Here is a 24,103-nt window from a genome sequence, read left to right as displayed (position 1 = left end):
TACAAAGTCCTAAAAGATGCCAAATTTCAGTCAACAGCAGCAAAAAAAAAAAAGGCAAGTTAATTCAGCATCAGAGCAAAATTTAATTTACAGTTTAACTAATGATTACATTACTATTTGGTTACCAAATTCACCAACCCAAAAACCATTATATGTAGGTTTTATGTGTTTAACCCTCCACAAAAGACAAAAATCCCCAACAATTCTAGAGTGCCATGCAGACCTGCAGGAGGCAGCTGGCTCAGGCTGCAGAGCCTCAGATGGCACCAGGAGCAGAGCAGAGCTGTGCTGGCACTGCCCACCTCCCTGAGGAGCAGCCCCCCAGCTCTCCCCCTTTCCTGCTGCATCCCACAGCTTGGGACCCACCAAACCTTCTCCTCTCCAGAAAGGAAAAGCAGCACATGGGCTCTGGCCTGAAAACACACTCTATTTCCTTGGCTCTTGCTGCTGCAGAAAGCCAGACTCAGAGCCAATGTGCTGCTGGGCCTGTTTTGTAATTTTCTACAGGAAAAGCATCAGGGGCATTTTTAATGATTTGGAAAAGTTGGGGGTATCAGGCACATGAGCTTGTAATCCCATCTCATTCCCTAGAGATCCCTCACTCATGGAATTCCAGACTGGTTTGGGTGGGGAGAGACCCCAAATCCCCCCCAGGGCCACCCCAGCCATGGGGACACCTCCCCCTGTCCCAGCCCAGTGTCCAGCCTGGCCTGGGCACTGCCAGGGATCCAGGGCAGCCACAGCTCAATTCCTGCAGGAAGAGCTCAGAGTGACCCAGACAGACACAATTCATTGCAGGGGGGCTCAGTGCCACCCCCTGTGCCCCCTGCAAGGACAGGGAGGGACTGAGCTCTGCCAGGTTCTGAAATGGGACCTGAAGGAGGGATCTGCTCTCTCCATGATCCCAGAATCCTGCAGCAGGAAAATCCCTCCCAGCTGTGTCTGATCCCACCTTGTCCCAGCCCAGAGCCCTGAGTGCCACATGCACCCCCAGGGATGGGCACCCCAAAGCTCCCTGGGCAGCCCCTGCCAAGGCCTGAGCACCCTTTCCATGGAGAAATTCCTGCTGCTGTCCAAGCTGAGCCTGCCCTGGCCCAGCCTGAGCCCATTTCCCTTGTCCTGTCCCTGTTCCCTGGCAGCACAGCCCGACCCCCCCTGGCTGTCCCCTCCTGGCAGGGAGTTGTGCAGAGCCACAAGGTGCCCCTGAGGCTCCTTTTCTCCAGGCTGAGCCCCTTTCCAGCTCCCTCATCCTCTGCTGGGGCTCAGCCCCTTCCCCAGCTCCTCCTCCCAGGACTCAGGATGCAGCCTCAGCATCTCCTCAGTCTCCTGCCAGGCTCTGAAGAAAGTTTCTACTTGTCCCCGTGGGCACAGCTCAGCCCTGGAGCTGCTCACCAACCCCATCAAAGGCTCTGTTTGCTCACAAGAACTGACCCAGCTGCTTCTTTCCTGCCCCAGTCTGAGAGGAGGAATCACCTTGGGATGATCTGTCTGGGCCACACGTTCCCTACAGAGTGGAGAGAGAATCCAGGAGTGGAAACACAGGATTGTTAAGGCTGGAAAAGCTCCATGAGCCCACTGAGCCCAAAAATCCCCCAGCTCTGCCCAGGCCAGCACTGCCCCATGTCCCCAAGTGCCACATCCACAGGGCTGTGATGGGCACTCCACCCCTGTCCTGGGCAGTGCCAGGGCTGCACAGCCCTTTCCAGGCAGGAACTGTTCCAATATCCATCCTGAGCCTGCCTGAGCCCATTTCCCCTTGTCCTGTCCCTGCTCCCTGCCAGCACAGCTCCCACATTCCTGCAGATATGTGGAAAAGTGGTGGGAATGAGATTCTATCAGAATAATTGACAAACCTGCTTTTAATCCCTGAACCAGGAGGTGCAGAAGGATCCCTCAGTGATGGGGCTGGCAAGAAGGAAGATGAGGAGCCTTTCTCAGCTTCAGAACAGGAATGAACCAAACCCACAAGAACTGCAACTATGTTTGAGATGCAAATTACAGCTCAGCTCCCAAAGCAGGCAAGGGAAACAGCAGCTTGGCCCCAGCTGGTTTGGTTTGTTGGGCTGGGTTCTTTGGAGGGGGTGGGGAGGTTGGCTTTGGGCTTTGGTGGGGATTTTTTGGGTGGGTTTTGTTTTCTTGCTGGTTCCTTGCTTAAAAAAAAAAAAAAAAAAAAAAAAAAAAAAAGCAGCAAATCTGTGAGAAAAGTGCCAGGAAACACACGATGGGCTGGGATGATGTGGCAGCCAGGAGTTGCTGAGGTGCCTGTGCCATTCCATGGGCACATGGAGGGGAAACCACTCCAGCACAGAACCCCAGAGGGCTGGGGGCACCTCAGAGCCCACCCAGTGCCACCCTGCCATGGGCAGGACAATTCCACTGTCCCAGCTGCCCCAGCCCCATCCTTGGGCAGGATATCCAGTTATTTGGAAATCCTGATTGAAATGTTCAACTAAAAGCACAAAACTGTGCAGTAGCTTAGAAAAGTGCAGCTGAGTGTGTGTGATGGAAACTTCCAAAATATTATAATTTCCTTCATCCTTTCACCTTCTGCCCTTTCAGAAGGTACAATTCTGGCTCAGGAGCCCCCTCTGACAGAGTCAGCAGCAAAGCCAGTTTAAAAATTCCACACCAAAAACTCTACACTCAGCCACCACCTCAAATAAACTTGAATTGTTCAATCAATTGAATAAACTCCCATTTTTCTTGTTTCCTCTGTTGACACCTTTTTTCTCTGCCAGTTTCTCAGCCACTGCTCAGGGCCAGGGCTGTCCCTGGCAGAGCTCTGTGCAGCCCTCAGCACAGGTGAGACTGGCACTCACCTGGCTGCAGGGAGCCCCTGTGAGCCCCAGAGAGCCCTGGCTGTGCCCCCCTGGCTGTGCCCCCTGCCCCTACCCCCTGCCTGTGCCCCCCCTGCCTGTGCCATCCCTGTGCCCCCCTGCCTGTGCCCCCCCTGCCTGAGCCATCCCTGCCTGTGCCCCCCTGCCTGTGCCCCCCCTGCCTGTGCCCCCCCTGCCTGAGCCATCCCTGCCTGTGCCCCCCTGCCTGTGCCCCCCCTGCCTGTGCCATCCCTGTGCCCCCCTGCCTGTGCCCCCCTGCCTGTGTCCCCTGCCTGTGCCATCCCTGCCTGTGCCATCCCTGCCTGTGCCATCCCTGCCTGTGTCCCCCTGCCTGTGCCCCCTGCCCCTACCCCCCTGCCTGTGTCCCCCTGCCTGTGCCACCCCTGCCTGTGCCACCCCTGCCTGTGCCCCCCTGCCTGTGCCCCCCCTGCCTGTGCCCCCCCTGCCTGTGCCCCCTTCCCCTGCCCCCCTGCCTGTGGCCCCCCTGCCTGAGCCATCCCTGCCTGTGCCCCCCTGCCTGTGCCCCCCTGCCCCTGCCCCCCTGCCTGTGCCCCCCTGCCTGTGCCCCCCCTGCCTGTGCCCCCCTGCCTGTGCCATCCCTGCCTGTGCCATCCCTGCCTGTGCCACCCCTGCCTGTGCCCCCCTGCCTGTGCCACCCCTGCCTGTGCCACCCCTGCCTGTGCCCCCCTGCCTGTGCCACCCCTGCCTGTGCCCCCCTGCCTGTGCCACCCCTGCCTGTGCCACCCCTGCCTGTGCCACCCCTGCCTGTGCCCCCTGCCTGTGCCCCCCTGCCTGTGCCACCCCTGCCTGTGCCCCCCTGCCTGTGCCCCCCCTGCCTGAGCCATCCCTGCCTGTGTCCCCCTGCCTGAGCCATCCCTGCCTGTGTCCCCCTGCCTGTGCCTTCCTGCCTGTGCCCCCCTGCCTGTGCCACCCCTGCCTGTGCCCTGCCAGTGCTCCAGGGCTCAAGCCAATCCCAACCTGTCCCTGCCTGTCCCCAGCCTGTCCCTGCCTGTCCCCAGGCTGTCCCCAGGCTCAGCCTGTCCCTGCCTGTCCCCAGGCTGTCCCCTGCCTGTCCCCAGGCTGTCCTGTCCCTGCCTGTCCCTGCCTGTCCCCAGGCTGTCCCCTGCCTGTCCCCAGGCTCAGCCTGTCCCTGCCTGTCCCCAGCCTGTCCCTGCCTGTCCCCAGCCTCTCTCTGCCTGTCCCTGCCTGTCCCCAGCCTGTCCCTGCCTGTCCCCAGCCTGTCCCTGGCTGTCCCCTGCCTGTCTCTGCCTGTCCCTGCCTGTCCCCAGCCTGTCTCTGCCTGTCCCCAGCCTGTCCCCAGGCTGTCCCCTGCCTGTCCCCAGGCTCAGCCTGTCCCTGCCTGTCCCCAGGCTGTCTCTGCCTGTCCCTGCCTGTCCCCAGCCTGTCCCCAGGCTCAGCCTGTCCCTGCCTGTCCCCAGCCTGTCCCTGCCTGTCCCCAGCCTGTCCCAGGCTGTCCCTGCCTGTCCCCAGCCTGTCCCCTGCCTGTCCCCAGCCTGTCCCTGCCTGTCCCCAGCCTGTCCCTGCCTGTCCCCAGGCCAATACTACAGGACCTTTGTTAGCAGGTTTCGCTCTTCTTGGAGCTCATCAGCTGTAGGTAACGGCCCCAGGGCAGCACAGCTGGGGTGCCACAGGCACCCAGCACTCACTGGGCTGATTCTGCACTCCCCACTCCTCCTCCAAGGAGCACCCCAGGGAGATCCCCACCCTGGGGTCTGAGAGCCATTTCCAGCCTCACCTGCAGGCAGGAACAGAGAAAGGCTCATTCAGCAATGACTGAATCTGACTTGGTTCACATTCTTGGTGTTGCACATCATTAGCAGAAATAATATCTGATAGCACTGATTCAGCTGCATGAGGGTAAAACTGTGCCCACACCTATTTCTGGTCAGAAATAACCTTAATTAAAATAATCCAGAAAAGCAGTTAGGGCCATGGGCTGACCTGAGCTGTGCCTGGCACAGGGAAGGGGTTCAGTGACTTTTTGCATTTCTCTGAGCAGAAGGAACAGCTGTTCCTGCTGTTCCAAGGGAAAGCTCTGCTCCCCTGTCAGTTCACTCACTCTTAAAAATGTGGCTTTAATAAAGAACAGAACTGGGATGAAGATACTGAATAAAAATTGAGGGCATACCTGTGCTGGCAGAAAAAGTGTCCACCTGCCTTGGCTCTTCCTTGCTTTGGGCTTCTCAACTCACCTGGCTTCAACTGACATTTGATTGAAATCATCTAAAATAATTTCTGAGCTGTCATAAATGTTTTGTTATAGTACAAAATTGAACTGTTGATACAAAGGTGCTTATATTAGTTCATCTCAGACTTCAATAAAATATGAAATATTTTCCCCTCTCTTTCCTAATTTGAACAAGGACCCCACAATGACTGACTGAATCCCCTCCTCTCCCTCTGCCTATCCAAAATATCTGATGCTCTTACTCATTTCTTTGTTCTTCTGGTTCATCTTCTGAATCCCTTTCCTCAGCAGCCAAACATAATTAATCAAAGATACTCCTTTGTTCCCCTGTGCCTTTTCCTAGAAGAGGAGAGACCCAGAAATTATTTCAGGGGGACACATCTGACCCTTGCAAGAGACAAAACAAACCTTTCAACTAGACTGGAAACATCTTTTAAAGCACATTTCAACTATTTCTGACAATTCCTTTAATTTATCTTGAACATTTTAAACTCTGTTCCCATCATTTATAGGATAAGTAACTGAAGTAAAAAGCAACAGTGCACAAAAGTGTGAAAAATACCCTAAAATGTTGTTTCTGCATCTCCAGCAAGTACAGGAGCATCTCTGGGAAGCACCACACACCTTCCAGCAGCAGCTCCCCCAAAACCATAAGGTCTGGATGTTCTCACACATCCTGGACTCAGATGGTTGTACAAGATCTTTACAAACCAAAACTGACTCCTCAGAGGGTGTAAGGAAAAACCCACTTGGTTAAGAGCCAGGAAATGGCCTGGAACTTCCCAGTGATTGCAACTCTAAATAACTCAATGGTTCCTTTATTTTTTCCTCCATAAACTCAAAGGATCCAAAGCTGCTCTGGAAGATTCTGCAAAAACCTGTCCAAAAATGCAGGAAGCTTCATTAAAAATGAACAGGCACAGGCACCAGCACAGGATGGATCCATGGTGGGGTCACTGGGTGAGGACCAACAAGGCCAAGAGCTGAGTCCTGCACTGGGGACACACCAACCCCATGGGATGATCCAGGATGGGAAGGGAGCTGGGGAAGGGGCTGAGCCCCAGCAGAGGCTGAGGGAGCTGGAAAGGGGCTCAGCCTGGAGAAAAGGAGCCTCAGGGGCACCTTGTGGCTCTGCACAACTCCCTGCCAGGAGGGGACAGCCAGGGGGGGTCGGGCTGTGCTGCCAGGGAACAGGGACAGGACAAGGGAAATGGGCTCAGGCTGGGCCAGGGCAGGCTCAGCTTGGACAGCAGCAGGAATTTCTCCATGGAAAGGGTGCTCAGGCCTTGGCAGGGGCTGCCCAGGGAGCTTTGGGGTGCCCATCCCTGGGGGTGCATGTGGCACTCAGGGCTCTGGGCTGGGACAGGGAGGGATCAGGCACAGCTGGGAATTAAAGGATGTTTACAACCAAAACCATTCTGTGATTCCAGGCAAATCCCCAGGGTAAGCCCAGTAACCTCACCTGCCCACCTGGTCAGAAACTGATAAAGCTTGTACTGGGTTCAAGTTCAACAAAGATGGAACAAGTAACAATATTTAACCAGAGGTTTCTTTGAAACCCTTCCAGAACAATTACCACAGGTTGTGTCAACACAACAGAACCAATTCCAGCAGAGTTCCAAACCCCCTGAGTTTGTGACCTCACATCTGTGAGTGCCCAGAACACAGAGCAGACCCAGCCCTGGGGAACCTGCAGCTCAGGGTAAGGATGGTGAGGGTGACAGTGGCACTGCAGGTCCCAGCCCCTCTGCCAAGGTGTTATTTTAAGCTCCCAGCTGTAAATCTCCATTTCCAATCCCCAGGGAATCACTCAGGAGCTCTGAGGGACAGCACTGAGTGTCTCAGCACAGCTTCTGGCACAGGCAGGTGCAGAGCAGCCAGGACACTCAGTGCCCACCACACTCAGGAGTAACCACAGAACCAAACTCTCATCTTCCTTTACTGCCCCAAAGCCTGAGGGGCAGGAAAAAAAAAAGAAATGGGTTTTTACAACCTGCCTGTTGCTCTGCAGGCTGAAGTTAATGTCTGTCTGTGGGATTTACCAGGAGCCTGAAAACAAGAGCAAATCCAGCAGCTGGAATAACTTCCTTGAAATAAAGCAGTGCTGCTGTTGGCTGAGATAAATGAAATGTCACAGGAGGGTTTTTGAGCAGTAAGAAGATGGAAATAATCTAATTAAGAGCTTACCCCTCCCTCTCAGGAAGGAAAGATTTTTTTTGTGGAGGGGATTGCTGAGCCCCCAGTGCTTCCAAGAGAAGCTGGCAAAGCTTTCCCTGCCCTTTTCCCCATTAACCCAGCCTGGGGGATGGAGCAGCAGCAGGTAGCACACACCTGGCAGCACACCTGGGGAGCAGGGAAATTCCAGAGGGGCACTGAGAAACACCTGCAAACACCTGCAAACAGGAACTGCCCTCCCCACCACAACTGACTCCAGCACCAAACAGCTGGCTCAGCTTTCACTCATTCATTTCACCTCCTCCATCACCTCACCATGGCAGATCTTCCTCAGCAGCTTCACAGGTCTAAAGGAAAAGAATGCCAAGTTTGTGAAGTGTTAGATGTTGCTGAAAGGGTGCAGGAGTAGAGGCAGGGACTGCCATGAATCTGCATTTCAAAGTCTCTGTGTCAGTGCCCCAGGCCATGGGAGCTGAACAGCCACAGGGTGTGATCAGTGCAGCTCTGTCTGAGCTCCAGACACCCACAGCACCTTCTCCCTGCTCCTCACTGCTCTGGGGCTTTCCTTCCAAAGAACAGCAGCCTGAAGGAAAAGTCCAACTGATGCCACTGCCTTCTGTAAAACTGACAGTTTTAATCCCATGGGTTTGTCACTTTCTGCTTCAAAAAATAAACGAAAATAAAATAATTAGGGCCTCAGCTCCCTCCCTGTTTGCTCCATGCCAGGACAGCCCTGTGCTCCCCATCTCAAATCACAGAACCACTGAGGCTCTTGGTCACCCACCAATCCAACCTTTGACCTAAAGAAAATTAAAAGTTGCACTGACAAACTGAAAAACATCTCACCTTGCACACAGTGCTTAAGTTACTACAATTTTAAGTTTTGTAACCACAGCAGATCCTTTAGACATCCAGCTCTTTTCAAATGCAGTGATGAATTGGCACCTGCTGCCATAATTCCATTTGTTTCCACAGAAACACCTGGCCCAATATAATGTGCTGGCTGCTGGGGAATTTTAAGGTCTCCTCCTGTTTCCTCCAGATCTGGGCTGCCCAAAGCTCCTCATTACGTAATTTTTTAATAAATCTCTATTGCTTAAGCACAGCTGAGAAGTTAAAACCCACAGGACTAGGAAAGACCCATGAAACTATTTAAACTTAGGTACAGTTTTTGAACAGAAATCTGTTTAAACACTACACCAGAGACAATAAAATCATGGTTTTCTCTCCCTGGCACCAGAGGGAAAACCATGAATGTAATAAAAATATGAAGGATTCCAATCCTTATCACCTGAATCACCTTATGTGAATCCCTCCTTAGGCTCTCTAAAGCTCCTCCAGAGCAGCCCACGCAGGCAGGCTGAGCATGGAGCTCAGGCTGCTTCAGGCACTGCAAACACACCTTTCCATTCCAAAATGCCTCCTGCCCTCCCCAAAAACTGGCACAGCATCCACACCTCACAGCTCAGCACATCCACCTTGGCTTGAAGGGCTGCACAGCTGCTGACACCCACCAGGGCTGGAAAAAGGATAAAATCTACCAGGGCTGCCCAAAGGATAAAATCCACCCAGGGCTGGAAAAAGGATAAAATCCACCCAGGGCTGCCCAAAGGATAAAATCCACCCAGGGCTGCCCAAAGGATAAAATCTACCAGGGCTGGAAAAAGGATAAAATCTACCAGGGCTGGATAAAGGATAAAATCCACCAGGGCTGGATAAAGGATAAAATCCACCCAGGGCTGGAAAAAGGATAAAATCCACCAGGGCTGCCCAAAGGATAAAATCCACCAGGGCTGCCCAAAGGATAAAATCCACCAGGGCTGGAAAAAGGATAAAATCCACCCAGGGCTGGAAAAAGGATAAAATCCACCAGGGCTGCCCAAAGAATAAAATCCACCAGGGCTGGAAAAAGGATAAAATCCACCCAGGGCTGGAAAAAGGATAAAATCCACCAGGGCTGGAAAAAGGATAAAATCCACCAGGGCTGGAAAAAGGATAAAATCCACCAGGGCTGGAAAAAGGATAAAATCCACCCAGGGCTGCAGAGGACTCCAAACCCTCACTCCCCCTTGACCTGTGCTGTGTCTGATGTCATTGAACTGCTGGGAAAGTGAAGTTTTTTGTTGGATCCCAGAAATGTGGAGTTTTTGAGCTTTCCTGGCTGTCAGGCACTGACTCCCTGGAGAACATTGCTTTTGACCTGAGGCATCTTCTAAATTTTAATAATAAAGTTAAAATCATGGGTGTGTAGTTAAATAAAAAGTGTGCACTTACAGTAAAGAGCATTGAATTTAAAGTTTTTATAGAAGAGTAATAGGTGTAAGACAAAATAGAGGATTTGGGGTGGTGTCTTTTTCAGTATTCATCTTAATTCTTCATGAATTTCAAGGAGTAGGTTCTGGTTAGTTAGTCAGTGTCACACTTAAAGCTAAACAATTTAATAGAGAATTAACACTTACATTATTTATACTTTTAACATAATAACTGAATTTCTACCACTCTAAGCTAATTCTTCCTCCATTTTCCTCACTTCTATCAGTAGCTAGAAGTGCTGTCAAGCACTCTGCACTTTCTAATAAAAATCAGTAAACAACCAAGCCCAAACACAAGAAAACCCATTTATTTTGTGTATTTGTTAATCCTAGCTCTGAGTGAAGGCAGAAGAAACTAAGACAAACCACTAATTAGATGCTACAAAACTCCCACTGCTGGTACAGCTTTTCTGTTGCTGCAAAAGTTCTTTTTCTTGCACTGTGGCTCCTTCCTAAGCCCTGCACCAGGCAGCACTCCCTAAAACATGTATTGCTGTTGGTGAGAGGTGCACCAGAGCCCTGCCTGCAGCAGGGCAACACAGCCAACATTGAAGCCATTTCTGTGCCTAAACCCAGCCTGCTCCCAGGGCAGGAGTGTGGGACAGTGCTGCCAGGGCTGCTCATTCCCCAGCAGCTGCACTGAACACTGGGGGTGTCCCAGGGAGCTCACAGGAGCTCTGGATGTGTCCCCTCAACCACAGGAGTGTCAGCAACCAGCCCAGCAGCAGGTCTGGGATGTCCCAAACATGCAGAACAAGACAAGAATCCAGTGTGTGATGATGGGAATGAGCAGAAACCCAAGGAGGATTTAACAGGATAATATGCTCAAGGAAAAGAGACACCTCTGCAGCAGCATCCTGCACACAGGGAAGCATTTCAGGGCCAAAGGAAACCTGGAAATGAAACTTGGGACCTTTTGAACCACTGGATCAGGCACCTGGGATGGTTTGTCACTGAGCAGCTGCAGCAGACAGAGCAGAGAATGACCAAAGGTTTGAGTGGGAAGGGACCTAAAGCTCATGCAGAGGTACCCCTGGATCCTGGGCACCCTGGGACAGTGGAAGGTGTCCCTGCCCATGGCAGGGGCTGGAATTTAATGTTGATTCAAGTCCTTTCCCACCCAAAGTATTCTGTAATTCTATGATTCACCTCCCCAGACAACGGATGTGTTACACAACAAACATAATTGTGGAGGAAGTCTAAACACATGATCCCATCTTTTTACATGATTCTCTTGTTTCATATGTCCAACACATCCCAGAAAACACAGAAGCCACTGCTTCACAACACAAGTTTGTCATAAATGAAAAATGTCAGTATCAGCTTTGTGAGTGTAGAAAATAGCAAATGAATACAAAATACAAGACTAAGGTCAACACCACAGTGCATCTCAACAGATCCCATTACCTGAATCACACTGGGAAGTCTCTCAGGGCAACTTCCACTTTCCTGGCTCACTTCCTTCTTCAGACATTTAAACCACAGCCTAAGGAGATGTGAAAAACACCAATGAGCTTCTCCTCCAGCAGCTGTTCCCCACAGAAAAGTCACATTGCCTCATTTGAGAGCCACAACACGGGGCTGCTCCTGCCCTGGCTGCTGCTCCTGTTCACCCCAGAGCTGTGGAACTGCACATCCAGCTCTGCCTTAACTCCAGAGCTGTGGAACTGCACATCCAGCTCTGCCTTAACTCCAGAGCACTGGAACTGCACATCCCAGCTCTGCCTTAACTCCAGAGCACTGGAGCTGCACATCCAGCTCTGCCTTAACTCCAGAGCACTGGAGCTGCACATCCCAGCTCTGCCTTAACTCCAGAGCACTGGAGCTGCACATCCAGCTCTGCCTTAACTCCAGAGCTCTGGAACTGCACATCCCAGCTCTGCCTTAACTCCAGAGCTGTGGAACTGCACATCCAGCTCTGCCTTAACTCCAGAGCACTGGAGCTGCACATCCCAACTCTGCCTTAACTCCAGAGCACTGGAACTGCACATCCCAACTCTGCCTTAACTCCAGAGCTCTGGAACTGCACATCCCAACTCTGCCTTAACTCCAGAGCACTGGAACTGCACATCCCAGCTCTGCCTTAACTCCAGAGCTCTGGAACTGCACATCCCAGCTCTGCCTTAACTCCAGAGCACTGGAACTGCACATCCCAACTCTGCCTTAACTCCAGAGCTGTGGAACTGCACATCCCAACTCTTAACTCCAGAGCACTGGAACTGCACATCCAGCTCTGCCTTAACTCCAGAGCACTGGAGCTGCACATCCCAACTCTTAACTCCAGAGCACTGGAACTGCACATCCAGCTCTGCCTTAGCTCCAGAGCTGTGGAACTGCACATCCCAACTCTTAACTCCAGAGCACTGGAGCTGCACATCCCGGCTCTCCGTTAACTCCGTAGCACTGGAGCTGCACATCCCGGCTCTCCGTTAACTCCGCAGCAATGGAGCCTACTCGCCGGCTCCCTGCCAGCAGCTGTTCTGCGGCAGGGAGGAACACGGGGGCATGGCCAGAGCAGCAGCCCCACGCCCAGCCCGGTGCCCGCGGCCCCGCCGCTGCGGGCCGTACCTGAGCCGCTGCCGGGGCCGCCGCAGCTCCGGTGCGGCCGGGCCGCCTCAGCCGCCTCAGCCGCCGCCGCGCTCCAACGGTCCCGGCCGCCGCCGCGCGGCGCCTCAGCCAATCAGGGCCCGCCTCCGCCGGGGGCGCGCGGCCCGGCCCCGCCCCCTCGCGCCCCGCAGCCAATCGGCGGCCGGCGCCGCCTGGCGCGCTCCCGCCTCCGCCCTAGCGCGCGCGCGCCGCGCTGCGCTCACCCCGGGGCGCGGCGGCACCGCGCAGGCGCAGCGCGCGCCGCTAGGGGGCGGCCACACCCCCCCGGCCGCCCTGAGGGGCTGGGGCCGCCTGAGGGGAGCGGGGCGGGCCGGGCGGTGAGGACAGAGCTGGGGGCTCCGTCTGCTACGGCTGTGCCCTCACAACCATCCCTCAGCACCGTGTGAGCCATGGCTGTGCCCTCACAACCATCCCTCAGCACCGTGTGAGCCATGGCTGTGCCCTCACAACCATCCCTCAGCACCGTGTGAGCCATGGCTGTGCCCTCACAGCCATCCCTCAGCAAAGTGTCAGCTGTGGCTGTGCCCTCACAGCCATCGCCCCATCGCCCAGGGCTGGAGCCCCTCTGGACCAGGGTGAGAGAGCTGGTGCTGGAGAGGAGAAGGGTCCAGGGAGAGCTCAGAGCCCCTGGCAGGGCCTGAAGGGGCTGCAGGAGAGCTCAGAGGGACTGGGGACAAGGCAGGGAGGGACAGGACCCAGGGAATGGCTCCCATGGGTGGGATCCTGGGCAGGAATTGTTCCCTGGCAGGGTGGGCAGGGCTGGCACAGGGTGCCCAGAGCAGCTGTGGCTGCCCCTGGATCCCTGGCAGTGCCCAAGGCCAGGCTGGACACTGGACTGGAGCAATGGGACAGTGGGAGGTGTCCCTGCCATGGCACTGGGGGGGTTTTAAGGTCCCTTCCCACCCAGAGCCCCCCAGGGTCGGTGTTTCCGTGGCCTGGAATGCAGCTTGTAGGGACTGTGCCCTGCAGGATGTGTCCCCTGCCCCAGGGGTGGCCGCTCCCAGCTGCTGCCATGTCCCACAGCTCCCCTGGCACAGCCACAGCGGCTGCTCCCAACCCCGGCTCCATCCGTGCCCACCCCTGGGGACGGCAGCGCTCTGTGGGCACTGGGGATGGCACTGGGGGTGGCAGGATGGGCTCCATTCCAGGCTCCGTTCCAGCTCTATTCCAGGCTCTATTCCAGCCCCGTTCCAGGCTCCGTTCCAGGCTCTGTTCCAGCCCCGTTCCAGGCTCTATTCCAGCCCCGTTCCAGGCTCTATTCCAGCCCCGTTCCAGGCTCTATTCCAGCCCCGTTCCAGGCTCTATTCCAGCCCCGTTCCAGCTCCGTTCCAGGCTCTATTCCAGCCCCGTTCCAGGCTCCGTTCCAGGCTCTATTCCAGCCCCGTTCCAGGCTCCGTTCCAGCCCCGTTCCAGGCTCTATTCCAGCCCCGTTCCAGGCTCTATTCCAGCCCCGTTCCAGGCTCTGTTCCAGCCCCGTTCCAGGCTCTGTTCCAGCCCCGTTCCAGGCTCTATTCCAGCCCCGTTCCAGGCTCTATTCCAGCCCCGTTCCAGGTTTTGTTCCAGCCCCGTTCCAGGCTCTATTCCAGCCCCGTTCCAGGCTCTGTTCCAGCCCCGTTCCAGGCTCTATTCCAGCTCTGTTTCATGCTCTATTCCAGCCCCGTTCCAGGCTCTATTCCAGCTCTGTTTCATGCTCTATTCCAGCCCCGTTCCAGGCTCCGTTCCAGCCCCGTTCCAGGCTCTATTCCAGCTCTGTTTCATGCTCTATTCCAGCCCCGTTCCAGGCTCTATTCCAGCCCCGTTCCAGGCTCTATTCCAGCCCCGTTCCGGCTCCGTGTCCCAGTGCAGTGTCCCCGCTCCTGCCCAGCGCTGCCTGTGCCCCAAGGGGAGGGGAATTCCCGGGAGAGGAGGGAGCGCTGCGGGTTTGCGGGGCAGGAGGGAGGGAAAGCTCTGTCAGGAACGGGAAATGCTTGGGGAAGCTGCCGCTGCTCATTCGCTCGCTTTGTCCCGGGTCCCCGAGCCGAGCCCGGGGCAGGCGGCGATTCCTGCCCGCTGCATTCCCATCCCAGCGCCTGCTGCAGGGAGAGCTGCTGCAGCTGGCAAACACCAGATGGTGCCGTGGCTTCAGTTTTTGTCTTTATGCCTCTGCCTCCCTCTGCTCTGCGGCTCTGCCCATCCTCCTTCTTCCCAAGGCTCCCAGGGGAATTCAGCCTGGCTGCAAAAAAGGGTTTTACTCACTGAACGACCAGATAGAGCTGTTAATTAGTCACACGGATTAAAAAAGAGAATAAATTAAAGTCTAGTGATGCCATCAAGATGCCACATGAGGGCTGGGGTGCATTATTCCCACTGGCAGGTCTCCAACCCCTTCCATACTTAAAATACAGAACTGTTGATCGTTTTAATGTATTCAGGGAAAAGAAATCCCAGGCTCTTGCACATTCCTCAGTGCTGCTGATTTTACCAAGCTAAGGGCATTCAGAGTTTCCCTGTCAGAAATCAGGTGAGTTGGTCACACACCTGTTTCCCTGAATCCCTCCTTTTAAGGGAAATCAAGTTCCTGTCACTTCATACAGATTTCTTCCTGTTTCTTTCTTTCCCCCAAATCTACAGGTCCATGCTCCTAAAGTGTCCCCAAGAAGTGAGGGAACTGCAGAATTTATTAAGGCTGAGTAATAAATCAACATTTTCCCCTTCAAATGTGCCAAAAGGAAATTTAACAGAGCTTGTAAAGCCAGGGAAGTGCATTTCCCTGTCAGGGGAAGGCAGAAGGAAATATCTGCAAACCATGAGCAGGGCTGAAGGCCACAGCCCCAATGGTTTTAGTGGGGAGAAGGTGGATCCTGATCATGGAGCACACGTGTGCCAGGGCTGGGCAACCACAGGATGGAGGATCCATCTCCAAACAGGGCTCAGGGGAGGAAGAGGAGCAGCACCCACGGGGGGGACACAGGGAAGGGTTTTGTCCTGAGGGTATTGATATTCCAGTGCCAGGTGGGAATGGGATCTCTCTCTGAGACACTGAGACTTTATATATATATGTATGTGTATATATATATATATTATATATGTATATGTATTATATAGATATATGTGTTATATAGATGATATATGTATTATATAGATATATAGATATGTATAGATAGCTAGCTATGTATGTATAAAATATAATGTATAAAATATATCTATCTCCACGTGTGTGCCCCAGGGATTGCCCCTGGGCTGCTTTCCATGCCCAGCAATCACCTCCCTGCCCTGGAGCAGCCTTTGATGCCCTCGCCAGCACCCTGCTGGCTCCAGCGTGGCTGTCACAGCCTGGCAGTGGCCCAGAGGGGGCTGGAGGTGCCCAGGAGTGGCTCTGTGGGCTCACCCTGGGCCCCCTCTGGACACCCCAGGAAATCCTGTGCAGGAGGCTCAGGGCAGCCCCCTTGCCATGGGACATTTCATGTTTTATCTCAGCCATGTACCCAAAGCAGGGAGCTGGTCCCTGTGGGTGCAGGCTGGCACTCCAGGGGCTGCAGTGCCCTCCTGCTCCCAGACTGGCACCAGTGCTGCAGGGCTGAGCTCCAGCTGGGATTTCCAGCACCTGCAGCTGGCTCTGCTCAGCCCCAGGGCTGCTCCCAGTGCCCAGGGACACAAACACAGCCCTGAGCTGGCCAGGGGAGAAACAGGCTGGACATCAGCAACAGCTTTGTCATGGAAACAACCATCAATTCCTGCAATGCTTTGCCTGGGGAGGTGGTGGAGTCACCACCCCTGGATGTGGCACCTGTGCTGTGCTTTAGTTGAGGTGTTGGGCCATGGGCTGGACTGGATGGTCTTGGAGGTCTCTTCCAACCTGGTGATTCTGATTGATCCTGTGATTGATCATGTGATTGATTCTGTGATTGATCCTGTGACTGATCCTGTCATTGATCCTGTCATTGAGCCTGTGATTGATTCTGTCATTGATCCTGTCATTGATCCTATGATTGATCCTGTGATTGATCCTGTGATTGATTGTATGATTGATCCTGTCATTGATCCTGTGATTGTGTTTGATCATGTGATTGATTCTGTGATTGATTTTGTGATTGATCCTGTGATTGATTCTGTGATTGATCCTGTGACTGATCCTGTCATTGATCCTGTCATTGATCCTTGTCATTGATCCTGTCATTGATCCTATGATTGATCCTGTGATTGATTCTGTGATTGATTCTGTGACTGATCCTGTCATTGATCCTGTGACTGATCCTTTGATCCTGTCATTGATCCTGTGATTGATCCTGTGACTGATCCTGTCATTGATCCTGTCATTGATCCTGTGACTGATCCTGTCATTGATCCTGTGTTTGATCCTGTCATTGATCCTGTCATTGATCCTGTCATTGATCCTGTCATTGATCCTTTGACTGATCCTGTGACTGATCCTGTCATTGATCCTGTCATTGATCCTGTCATTGATCCTGTGACTGATCCTGTCATTGATCCTGTCATTGATCCTTGTCATTGATCCTGTCATTGATCCTATGATTGATCCTGTGATTGATTCTGTGATTGATTCTGTGACTGATCCTGTCATTGATCCTGTGACTGATCCTTTGATCCTGTCATTGATCCTGTGACTGATCCTGTCATTGATCCTGTCATTGATCCTGTGACTGATCCTGTCATTGATCCTGTGTTTGATCCTGTGACTGATCCTGTCATTGATCCTGTCATTGATCCTGTGACTGATCCTGTCATTGATCCTGTGTTTGATCCTGTGACTGATCCTGTCATTGATCCTGTCATTGATCCTTTGACTGATCCTGTGACTGATCCTGTCATTGATCCTGTCATTGATCCTGTCATTGATCCTGTCATTGATCCTTTGACTGATCCTGTCATTGATCCTGTGACTGATCCTGTGACTGATCCTGTGACTGATCCTGTCCTTGATCCTGTGACTGATCCTGTCATTGATCCTGTCATTGATCCTGTGACTGATCCTGTCATTGATCCTGTCATTGATCCTGTGACTGATCCTGTCATTGATCCTGTCATTGATCCTGTCATTGATCCTTTGACTGATCCTGTCATTGATCCTGTGACTGATCCTGTGACTGATCCTGTCATTGATCCTGTCATTGATCCTGTGATTGATCCTGTCACTGATCCTGTCATTGATCCTGTCATTGATCCTGTGACTGATCCTGTCATTGATCCTGTGTTTGATCCTGTGACTGATCCTGTCATTGATCCTGTCATTGATCCTGTCATTGATCCTGTGATTGATCCTGTCACTGATCCTGTCATTGATCCTGTGATTGATCCTGTGATTGATCCTGTCACTGATCCTGTCATTGATCCTGTGTTTGATCCTGTGACTGATCCTGTCATTGATCCTGTCATTGATCCTGTGACTGATCCTGTGACTGATCCTGTGATTGATCCTGTGATTGATCCTGTCACTGATCCTGTCATTGATCCTGTGATTGATCCTGTGATTGATCCTGTCACTGATCCTGTCATTGATCCTGTGACTGATCCTGTCATTGATCCTGTGACTGATCCTGTCACTGATCCTGTCATTGATCCTGTGATTGATCCTGTCACTGATCCTGTCATTGATCCTGTGATTGATCCTGTGATTGATCCTGTCACTGATCCTGTCATTGATCCTGTGACTGATCCTGTCACTGATCCTGTCATTGATCCTGTGATTGATCCTGTCACTGATCCTGTGTTTGATCCTGTGACTGATCCTGTCATTGATCCTGTGACTGATCCTGTCATTGATCCTGTGATTGATCCTGTGATTGATCCTGTCACTGATCCTGTCATTGATCCTGTGACTGATCCTGTCATTGATCCTGTCATTGATCCTGTCATTGATCCTGTCATTGATCCTGTCACTGATCCTGACATTGATCCTGTGACTGTGCTGGTTCCCCCTCCTGGGTTTGCTGTGGCTCAGCAGGGGCTGTGGGGGCTCATCACTGTGGGCAGGATCCATCCCAGCTCCTGGCTCATCCTGCTCACCACAAAAACACAATTTATGGCTCTCAAACCTTCCCCAAACCCTTGTCCTGCCCTGCAGAGCTCCCACCCACTCCCCCCAGGCTCCTTTCCTTTGTTTTTGTGATTTTAAACATTATTACATCTCAGATCCAACCAGCTCAAATACTTTTTAATACATTGAAAATGTAAAATAAAGCATATACGAAGTACATACAGTATATATATACACATATTTCAAATACTTAAAATTCTTATGTAAAATATGATTTTTTTTTTCTATATTATTTGTGTAAAAATACATTTTCAAATGGTGTCACCTCGATTTTGCTGTACAGACCCTCAAGCCCAATCGAAGTCCCTTTTAAAAAGGCAAAAAGACAAAGGTTTAGGATTTTTGGAACTGTGTTTACAGGCCTGTTGTCCACACAGGAAAAGCCTCTGGGAAACAGTATTGGATTGCTTCTTTGTGAGAATTCCCATTTTTATTGCATTAATGGCAGGAACTGAAGCTTTTCAGCTGTGCTGCAGTAACCCCGAGGAACTGCCCCTGTCACCTCCTCAGACCCCTCCTTTGTCCTCTCTTCTCACATACTAAAATATATATTACTTCAAATATATTACTGTAAGCTCTGCCAGTCGCTCTGCACGTCCAGCAAACGTTTTAGCAATACCAACCCCCGGCAGCCAGGACTCTGCCCAGCCCTGCAGCTAATTAATTACCTGTGCTAATCAAAGGGATCCTGCCACACCCGCAGCCTCCCACATTCCTGCTGTGGGAAAGCACAGGCTCTGCTCTCCAGAGCTGCCCTAAAACTGCTCCCAATCCACCCAACCAGGATGATCCTCCCCAGGATCCCTCCCACTAACGACCTGACCCAGGACCTGCTGCTCCAGCAGCTGTTTGTGCAACCAAAAATATTAAAAAAAAAAATCCACCTCCCCAACCAGTGCAACTGCTTGGAATCTCCTCTTTTCCTGTAAATTCCCAGAGGGAAAGTAAAACTCCAAATTCCTTCCCTTGCTGCCCACTTGGCTCCAAACATGAACCTGCAGAGCGGTGCTGGCACCTCCTGACTGTGGGGCTGGGGATGGGAATTGGGCTCTAATTCCAGTTCTGTGTCCTGAAAAGGGAAACTGAAACCTCTTCCCTCACCAGGTTCCTTTCCCTGCCACAAACACTCCCACATCAGGCTTTGGAATCCTGGATTTTTGATGCTGCCGCTCCCTGCAGTGCTGTTCAATTCATTCCTGGGGGACCAAAGTCTGATGGATTAAATGTCACGACATCCCTTTATTATAAATCCCGTGTGGAGGGTGTGGGAAGGAGCCTCAGCAGTGGCACAGGCTGATCCCAGCCCAGAACTCTGAGAGCCCTCACCCCACACCCAGCTCAGCACTTGTGGAACTTCAGGGCTTTATCCCTATGCCAGGATGGTTACACCCAGCCCGTTCATCCTGAGCCATCTCCCCACACCCAGTGCCCTCTGCTCACCCTTGGAGATGTCAGGTGGGCACTGAGAGAATCGATTTCCTTAAAAGAAACAGAAGAAAAGTAGCCCAAGCCGAGTGTTGTTCCACGAAATGGAACTAAGGCACTGACAGGTGTGAACTCCCAAGGCACCAGCAGCACCCTGCCCTGGCAGTGCCAGCTGGGGCCACCAGGGATGGACGTGTCAGTCCAGGACTGGGGCAAGGAGCCTCCCTCCTTCCACAGGGGACAGCTCCTGCTCTCACCCCAAACCAGCCCAGCTTCACAAAAATGCAGGATTTCCTCTTCCCCAACAAGAGCTGGCGGTGGGAAGTGGCAGAACAGGCACAGGCTGGGGGTTCCTGGGCTACCACACGCCCACCACGGGTGTGAGATGCTCGTGGGGACAATTCTGTGCAATTCTTTAGATTTTAAAAATGGATTTCTAATCCCTAAATCCTCCTCACCACGGGATGCTCGAGCAGTGGTGTGGAATCACGACAGTGGGGTCACTGCTCTGCAGAAAATTTCAGATGGCAGAACCCAGAGCAGGTGATGCTGCAGCCCCTGAGGCAGGGAAGGAAATGCTCCTGCTACCACGGGATCAAGTCTGCAACTCCCTCTTCCTTGTCATCACCAAATAAATCAGGAATATCCTGTGCTGGAAAGGATCCCCAGGGATCCTCCAGTCCAGTCCTGACCTAACAATCCTCCCTGTGCCTCAGAGTGTTATCCAAAGGCTCCTGGAGCTCTGGCAGTCCCTTGGAAAATCACCCAGGGAATTCTTCCTGCTGCTCACCACCAGTGCTGGGCTCTGGGGAGAAGGGGAGGGGAGCAGTAGTACAAAGGAGAGGGGGAGGGAAGGCTGAGGAGCCCGTGCACCACTCAGCTGTGGGAATATTGCTTCAGCTTTAAAAGGCCTTTGGATTAAAAGTGAATTCAGTGCTTTTCCATCAAAAACATACATAGCTCTGTTCCCTGACCAGGATGCAGCAGGAGGGGAACAGCCCTCGAGTGACTCGTGCTCCATCAGCTCCTCGGCTCCCAGAACACGGGAACACTGTGCTTCGATTTCCTCCAGTGCAAGGGGAGGAATCAGGAACGGCAGGGAGCACAGCACCCCTCCCTCGGCTGGGCACAGCCCCATTTGGTATTTCAAACACAAAGAGCCACCCAGCAAGGCCCAGGCAGACACTGATTTGCCTTTCCCCACAGGCAGAAAAGAGAAAATCTCGGAGAGAAACCGGAGATGTCTGACGAGCTGGATCACCCCGGGGGAGAGCAGAGCCCAGCAAACGTGCTCAGAGCAGGCTGGGGTCACTGGAACTGCAGCACAAGTCGAACACTATCTCCTAAAAGACTGAAAAAATATCTTTCAACAAAATAACGTGGCGTATTTACATAACTCCGTAAGTGCAAACTCTTGTCACGATTCGCGTCGCGGGGCGCGATTTCGACTCCCTGTACAAGGTGCTCTTTCTTCAATGAAAGAAATGGGACTGTGCCTTGCTGGTTCCTGCCCTGCCTCCCCCCGTTACCGCACCACCAGGCAGGACACGCAGAGCTTGGAGGGCCCGATGCAGTCGTCGTGGCAGAAGGCGCCGCAGCCCTGGCACATGATCATGGCTTTCAACCTGCAGTAGCACTTGGCGGGCGGCTCCTCCCCGCCGGCGGCCTCGGCGAACGCCGGCACCGCCAGGCTCTGCCCGTGCCCGGCGCCGCCGCCCTGCCCGGCGGGGATGGCGGTGACGGTCACCGAGAAGGACATGACGCTGCCCATGGAGCTGCTCTCGGCCCCCAGCGAGCCCTGGCCCGCGCCGGCCGAGGTGGAGACGTTGATGGTGCCGCTGTAGCTGGGCGCCAGCAGCTTGGGGGGGCGCGGGGCGGGCAGCAGCGGGGGCTGCGCCGGCTCTGGGGACGGGCTGGGGGGCGCCAGGGGCTCCGCGCTGCCCTGGCCCTTGCCCCTCATGGCCTGGGCCATCTGCTCCTGCGCTGCCTGCAGCAGCTCCCGGGCCAGCGTGGAGCCGTCCAGCACCTTCTCCTTGCCCCCCATGCAGCCCCGCTCCCGCTCCGTCTCCCCCTGCCCGGCCCGCAGCTCCTCCGCCGCGCCGCGCTCCCGCTCGTCCCCGCAGCTCTCCTCATCCGTGTCGCCCTCGCTGCTGCCGCCCGTGTCCCCGCCGTGCCCCGGCTCCGCCCTGGCGCCCTCGGCGGGGCTGCTCAGCCCCAGCGAGAAGCCCCTCCTGGAGCTCTCGGGGCCGCGCCCGTAGGTGGACACGTTGAGCAGGTAGTGCCCGGACATGGCAGGCCTGCATGTCCTCCTGCCCGTGAAGCCCAGCATGAACCTCTGGCTGCTGGAGCTGCTTTCCGGGGAGAAACCTGAGTGCGGGAGGCTCAGCTGCGAGGGCTGAAGGGCGGGCAGCACGTTCTGCCTCTGCACCCTCTTGATGAGGGTCTGCAGGATCTGCTCCTGGGTGGATTTGCTCAGCGCCTCGTGGCACTGCTGCTGCTGCTCAGCACCGGGCTCCTTCCCCGAGGGCAGCACGGTCCTTGCGATGTGGGGCAGGGCTCTGCTCTGGCCGAGGCTGTTCCCGAGCGGCTGCGGGGGCAGAGCCGCTGCCCCCTGCTCCTCCGGAGCGGCCCCGGGCGCGGCTCTCACCTCCGCCTTGCTGAGCGCCCGGGGCAGGATCTGCTCCAGGGGGACGCTCTTGCCCTGGAGCAGCTGCGTGACCAAAGGGTTGTTGGCAGGAATGCTGGAGCTCGCCCTGGGCGCGGCCCCGCCGGGAGGGGATTTAAGGCTGGCGGCTACTGAGGAGCTGCTGGAGGCTGGCACGGGCACACCCAGAGCTCCAGCCGGGGCTGCGGGGCCCGAGGGGCAGCCCGGGGGAGAGGGAGATTTGCTTCTGGAAAGGTCACAGCCGCTCCCTGCTGTGGCCGCGGGTGTCCCTGGGGTCACTGTGGGTGTTGCTGGAGTCACCGTGGCTGTTCCTGGTGTCACTGTGGCTGTTCCTGGTGGCACAGTGGATGTTCCTGAGGTCCCCATGGCTGTTCCAGGGGTCACCATGGCTGTTCCAGGGGTCGCTGTGGCTGTCCCTGGTATCACCGTGGCTGTTCCTGGTGTCACCATGGGTGTTCCTGGTGTCACCGTGGCTGTCCCTGGTGTCACCGTGGGTGCTCCTGGGGTCACGGTGGCACAGCCAGCCCCGTTCCCAGCCCCAGGAGCCCCCCGGGCCGGGGCTGTCCCCGCCCTGTCCCCGCTGGCGGTCCCGGTGCCGCTCCCTATGGCCGGGGCAGCCACGGGGGCCGCTGGCTGTAGCTGTGCTCCAGCAGGAGGGCGAGCAGCTCCCGGCTCCGCCTGCCTGTGCGCTTGGGGGGCGCGGGGCAGGCACCCTCCGGGACCTCCCCCGCCTCCAGCTCCCGCCGTCTGCAGCGCGCTGGCTCCGGGGGCCGCCCCGCCCGGGGGTCTCCCCCCGCCCCCGCCCGGGCCCGGGCCCGGCACGGCTCCCCCGGCGGCGGCGGCGGCGGCCGCTGCCCGCTGAGCCTTGGCCTGCTGCGCTCTGGCCTTGATGTCCGCCAGGGTGCGGGCCCCTGTCCGGGCGGCGGGGCCCAGCGACAGGGGGCAGCGCGGCCGGGGGGAGAGCTGGCCCGCAGGAAAGGGCATCGGCGAGATTCGGGACACGGGGATCTGCAACAGAGCACAGAGGCACGGCTCAGACACCGAGCGCTGCCAGGCACGGGTCAGTGTCACTGTCAGTGTCAGTGTTAATGTGTCATTGTCACTGTCAGTGTCTGTGTTAGTGTGTCAGTGTCACTGTCAGTGTCAGTGTTAATGTGTCAGTGTCACTGTCAGTGTCAGTGTTAATGTGTCATTGTCACTGTCAGTGTCTGTGTTAGTGTGTCAGTGTCACTGTCAGTGTCAGTGTTAATGTGTCAGTGTCACTGTCAGTGTCAGTGTTAATGTGTCAGTGTCACTGTCAGTGTCAGTGTTAGTGTGTCAGTGTCACTGTCAGTGTCTGTGTTAATGTGTCAGTGTCACTGTCAGTGTCAGTGTTAATGTGTTAGTGTCACTGTCAGTGTCAGTGTTAATGTGTCAGTGTCACTGTCAGTGTCAGTGTTAATGTGTCAGTGTCACTGTCAGTGTCTGTGTTAGTGTGTCATTGTCACTGTCAGTGTCAGTGTTAGTGTGTCAGTGTCTGTGTTAATGTGTCGGTGTCACTGTCAGTGTTAGTGTGTTAGTGTGTCAGTGTCAGTGTGTTAGTGTGTTAGTGTATCAGTGTCACTGTCAGTGTCAGTGTGTCAGTGTCACTGTCAGTGTCTGTGTTAATGTGTCAGTGTCACTGTCAGTGTCAGTGTTAGTGTGTCAGTGTCACTGTCAGTGTCAGTGTGTCAGTGTCACTGTCAGTGTCTGTGTTAGTGTGTCAGTGTCTGTGTTAATGTGTCAGTGTCACTGTCAATGTCTATGTTAGTGTGTCAGTGTCACTGTCAGTGTCAGTGTTAATGTGTCAGTGTCACTGTC

The 24,103-nt window shown here is 54.4% G+C and overlaps 3 protein-coding genes across 3 annotated transcripts in view; 1 reads left to right on the top strand and 2 right to left on the bottom strand.

Moving 5' to 3' along the window:
• DTNB (dystrobrevin beta) overlaps positions 1-11,936 on the bottom strand; it is a gene marked incomplete at its 3' end in the record, with an annotated part of 83,331 nt that extends 71,395 nt beyond the window's left edge. Inside the window, exons 1-2 of the mRNA XM_079298277.1 lie at positions 11,873-11,936; positions 10,941-11,019 (exon numbers count right to left, since the gene is read on the bottom strand). The remainder of the gene's footprint in view (positions 1-10,940; positions 11,020-11,872) is intronic.
• Positions 1-24,103, top strand: part of OST4 (oligosaccharyltransferase complex subunit 4, non-catalytic) — a 220,721-nt gene that overhangs the window by 151,657 nt on the left and 44,961 nt on the right. The window lies entirely within an intron of this gene.
• ASXL2 (ASXL transcriptional regulator 2) overlaps positions 21,122-24,103 on the bottom strand; it is a 54,531-nt gene continuing 51,549 nt past the window's right edge. Inside the window, exon 16 of the mRNA XM_079298269.1 lies at positions 21,122-23,272. Coding sequence (XP_079154395.1) covers positions 21,125-23,272 — 2,148 coding nt within the window. The 3' untranslated portion in view covers positions 21,122-21,124. The remainder of the gene's footprint in view (positions 23,273-24,103) is intronic.

Source organism: Erithacus rubecula (genome assembly GCF_903797595.1).
Source record: "Erithacus rubecula genome assembly, chromosome: 2".
Lineage (NCBI taxonomy): Eukaryota > Metazoa > Chordata > Aves > Passeriformes > Muscicapidae > Erithacus > Erithacus rubecula.
Note: the sequence above shows the minus strand (reverse complement) of the source record. Positions and strands in the feature narration are given on the sequence as shown.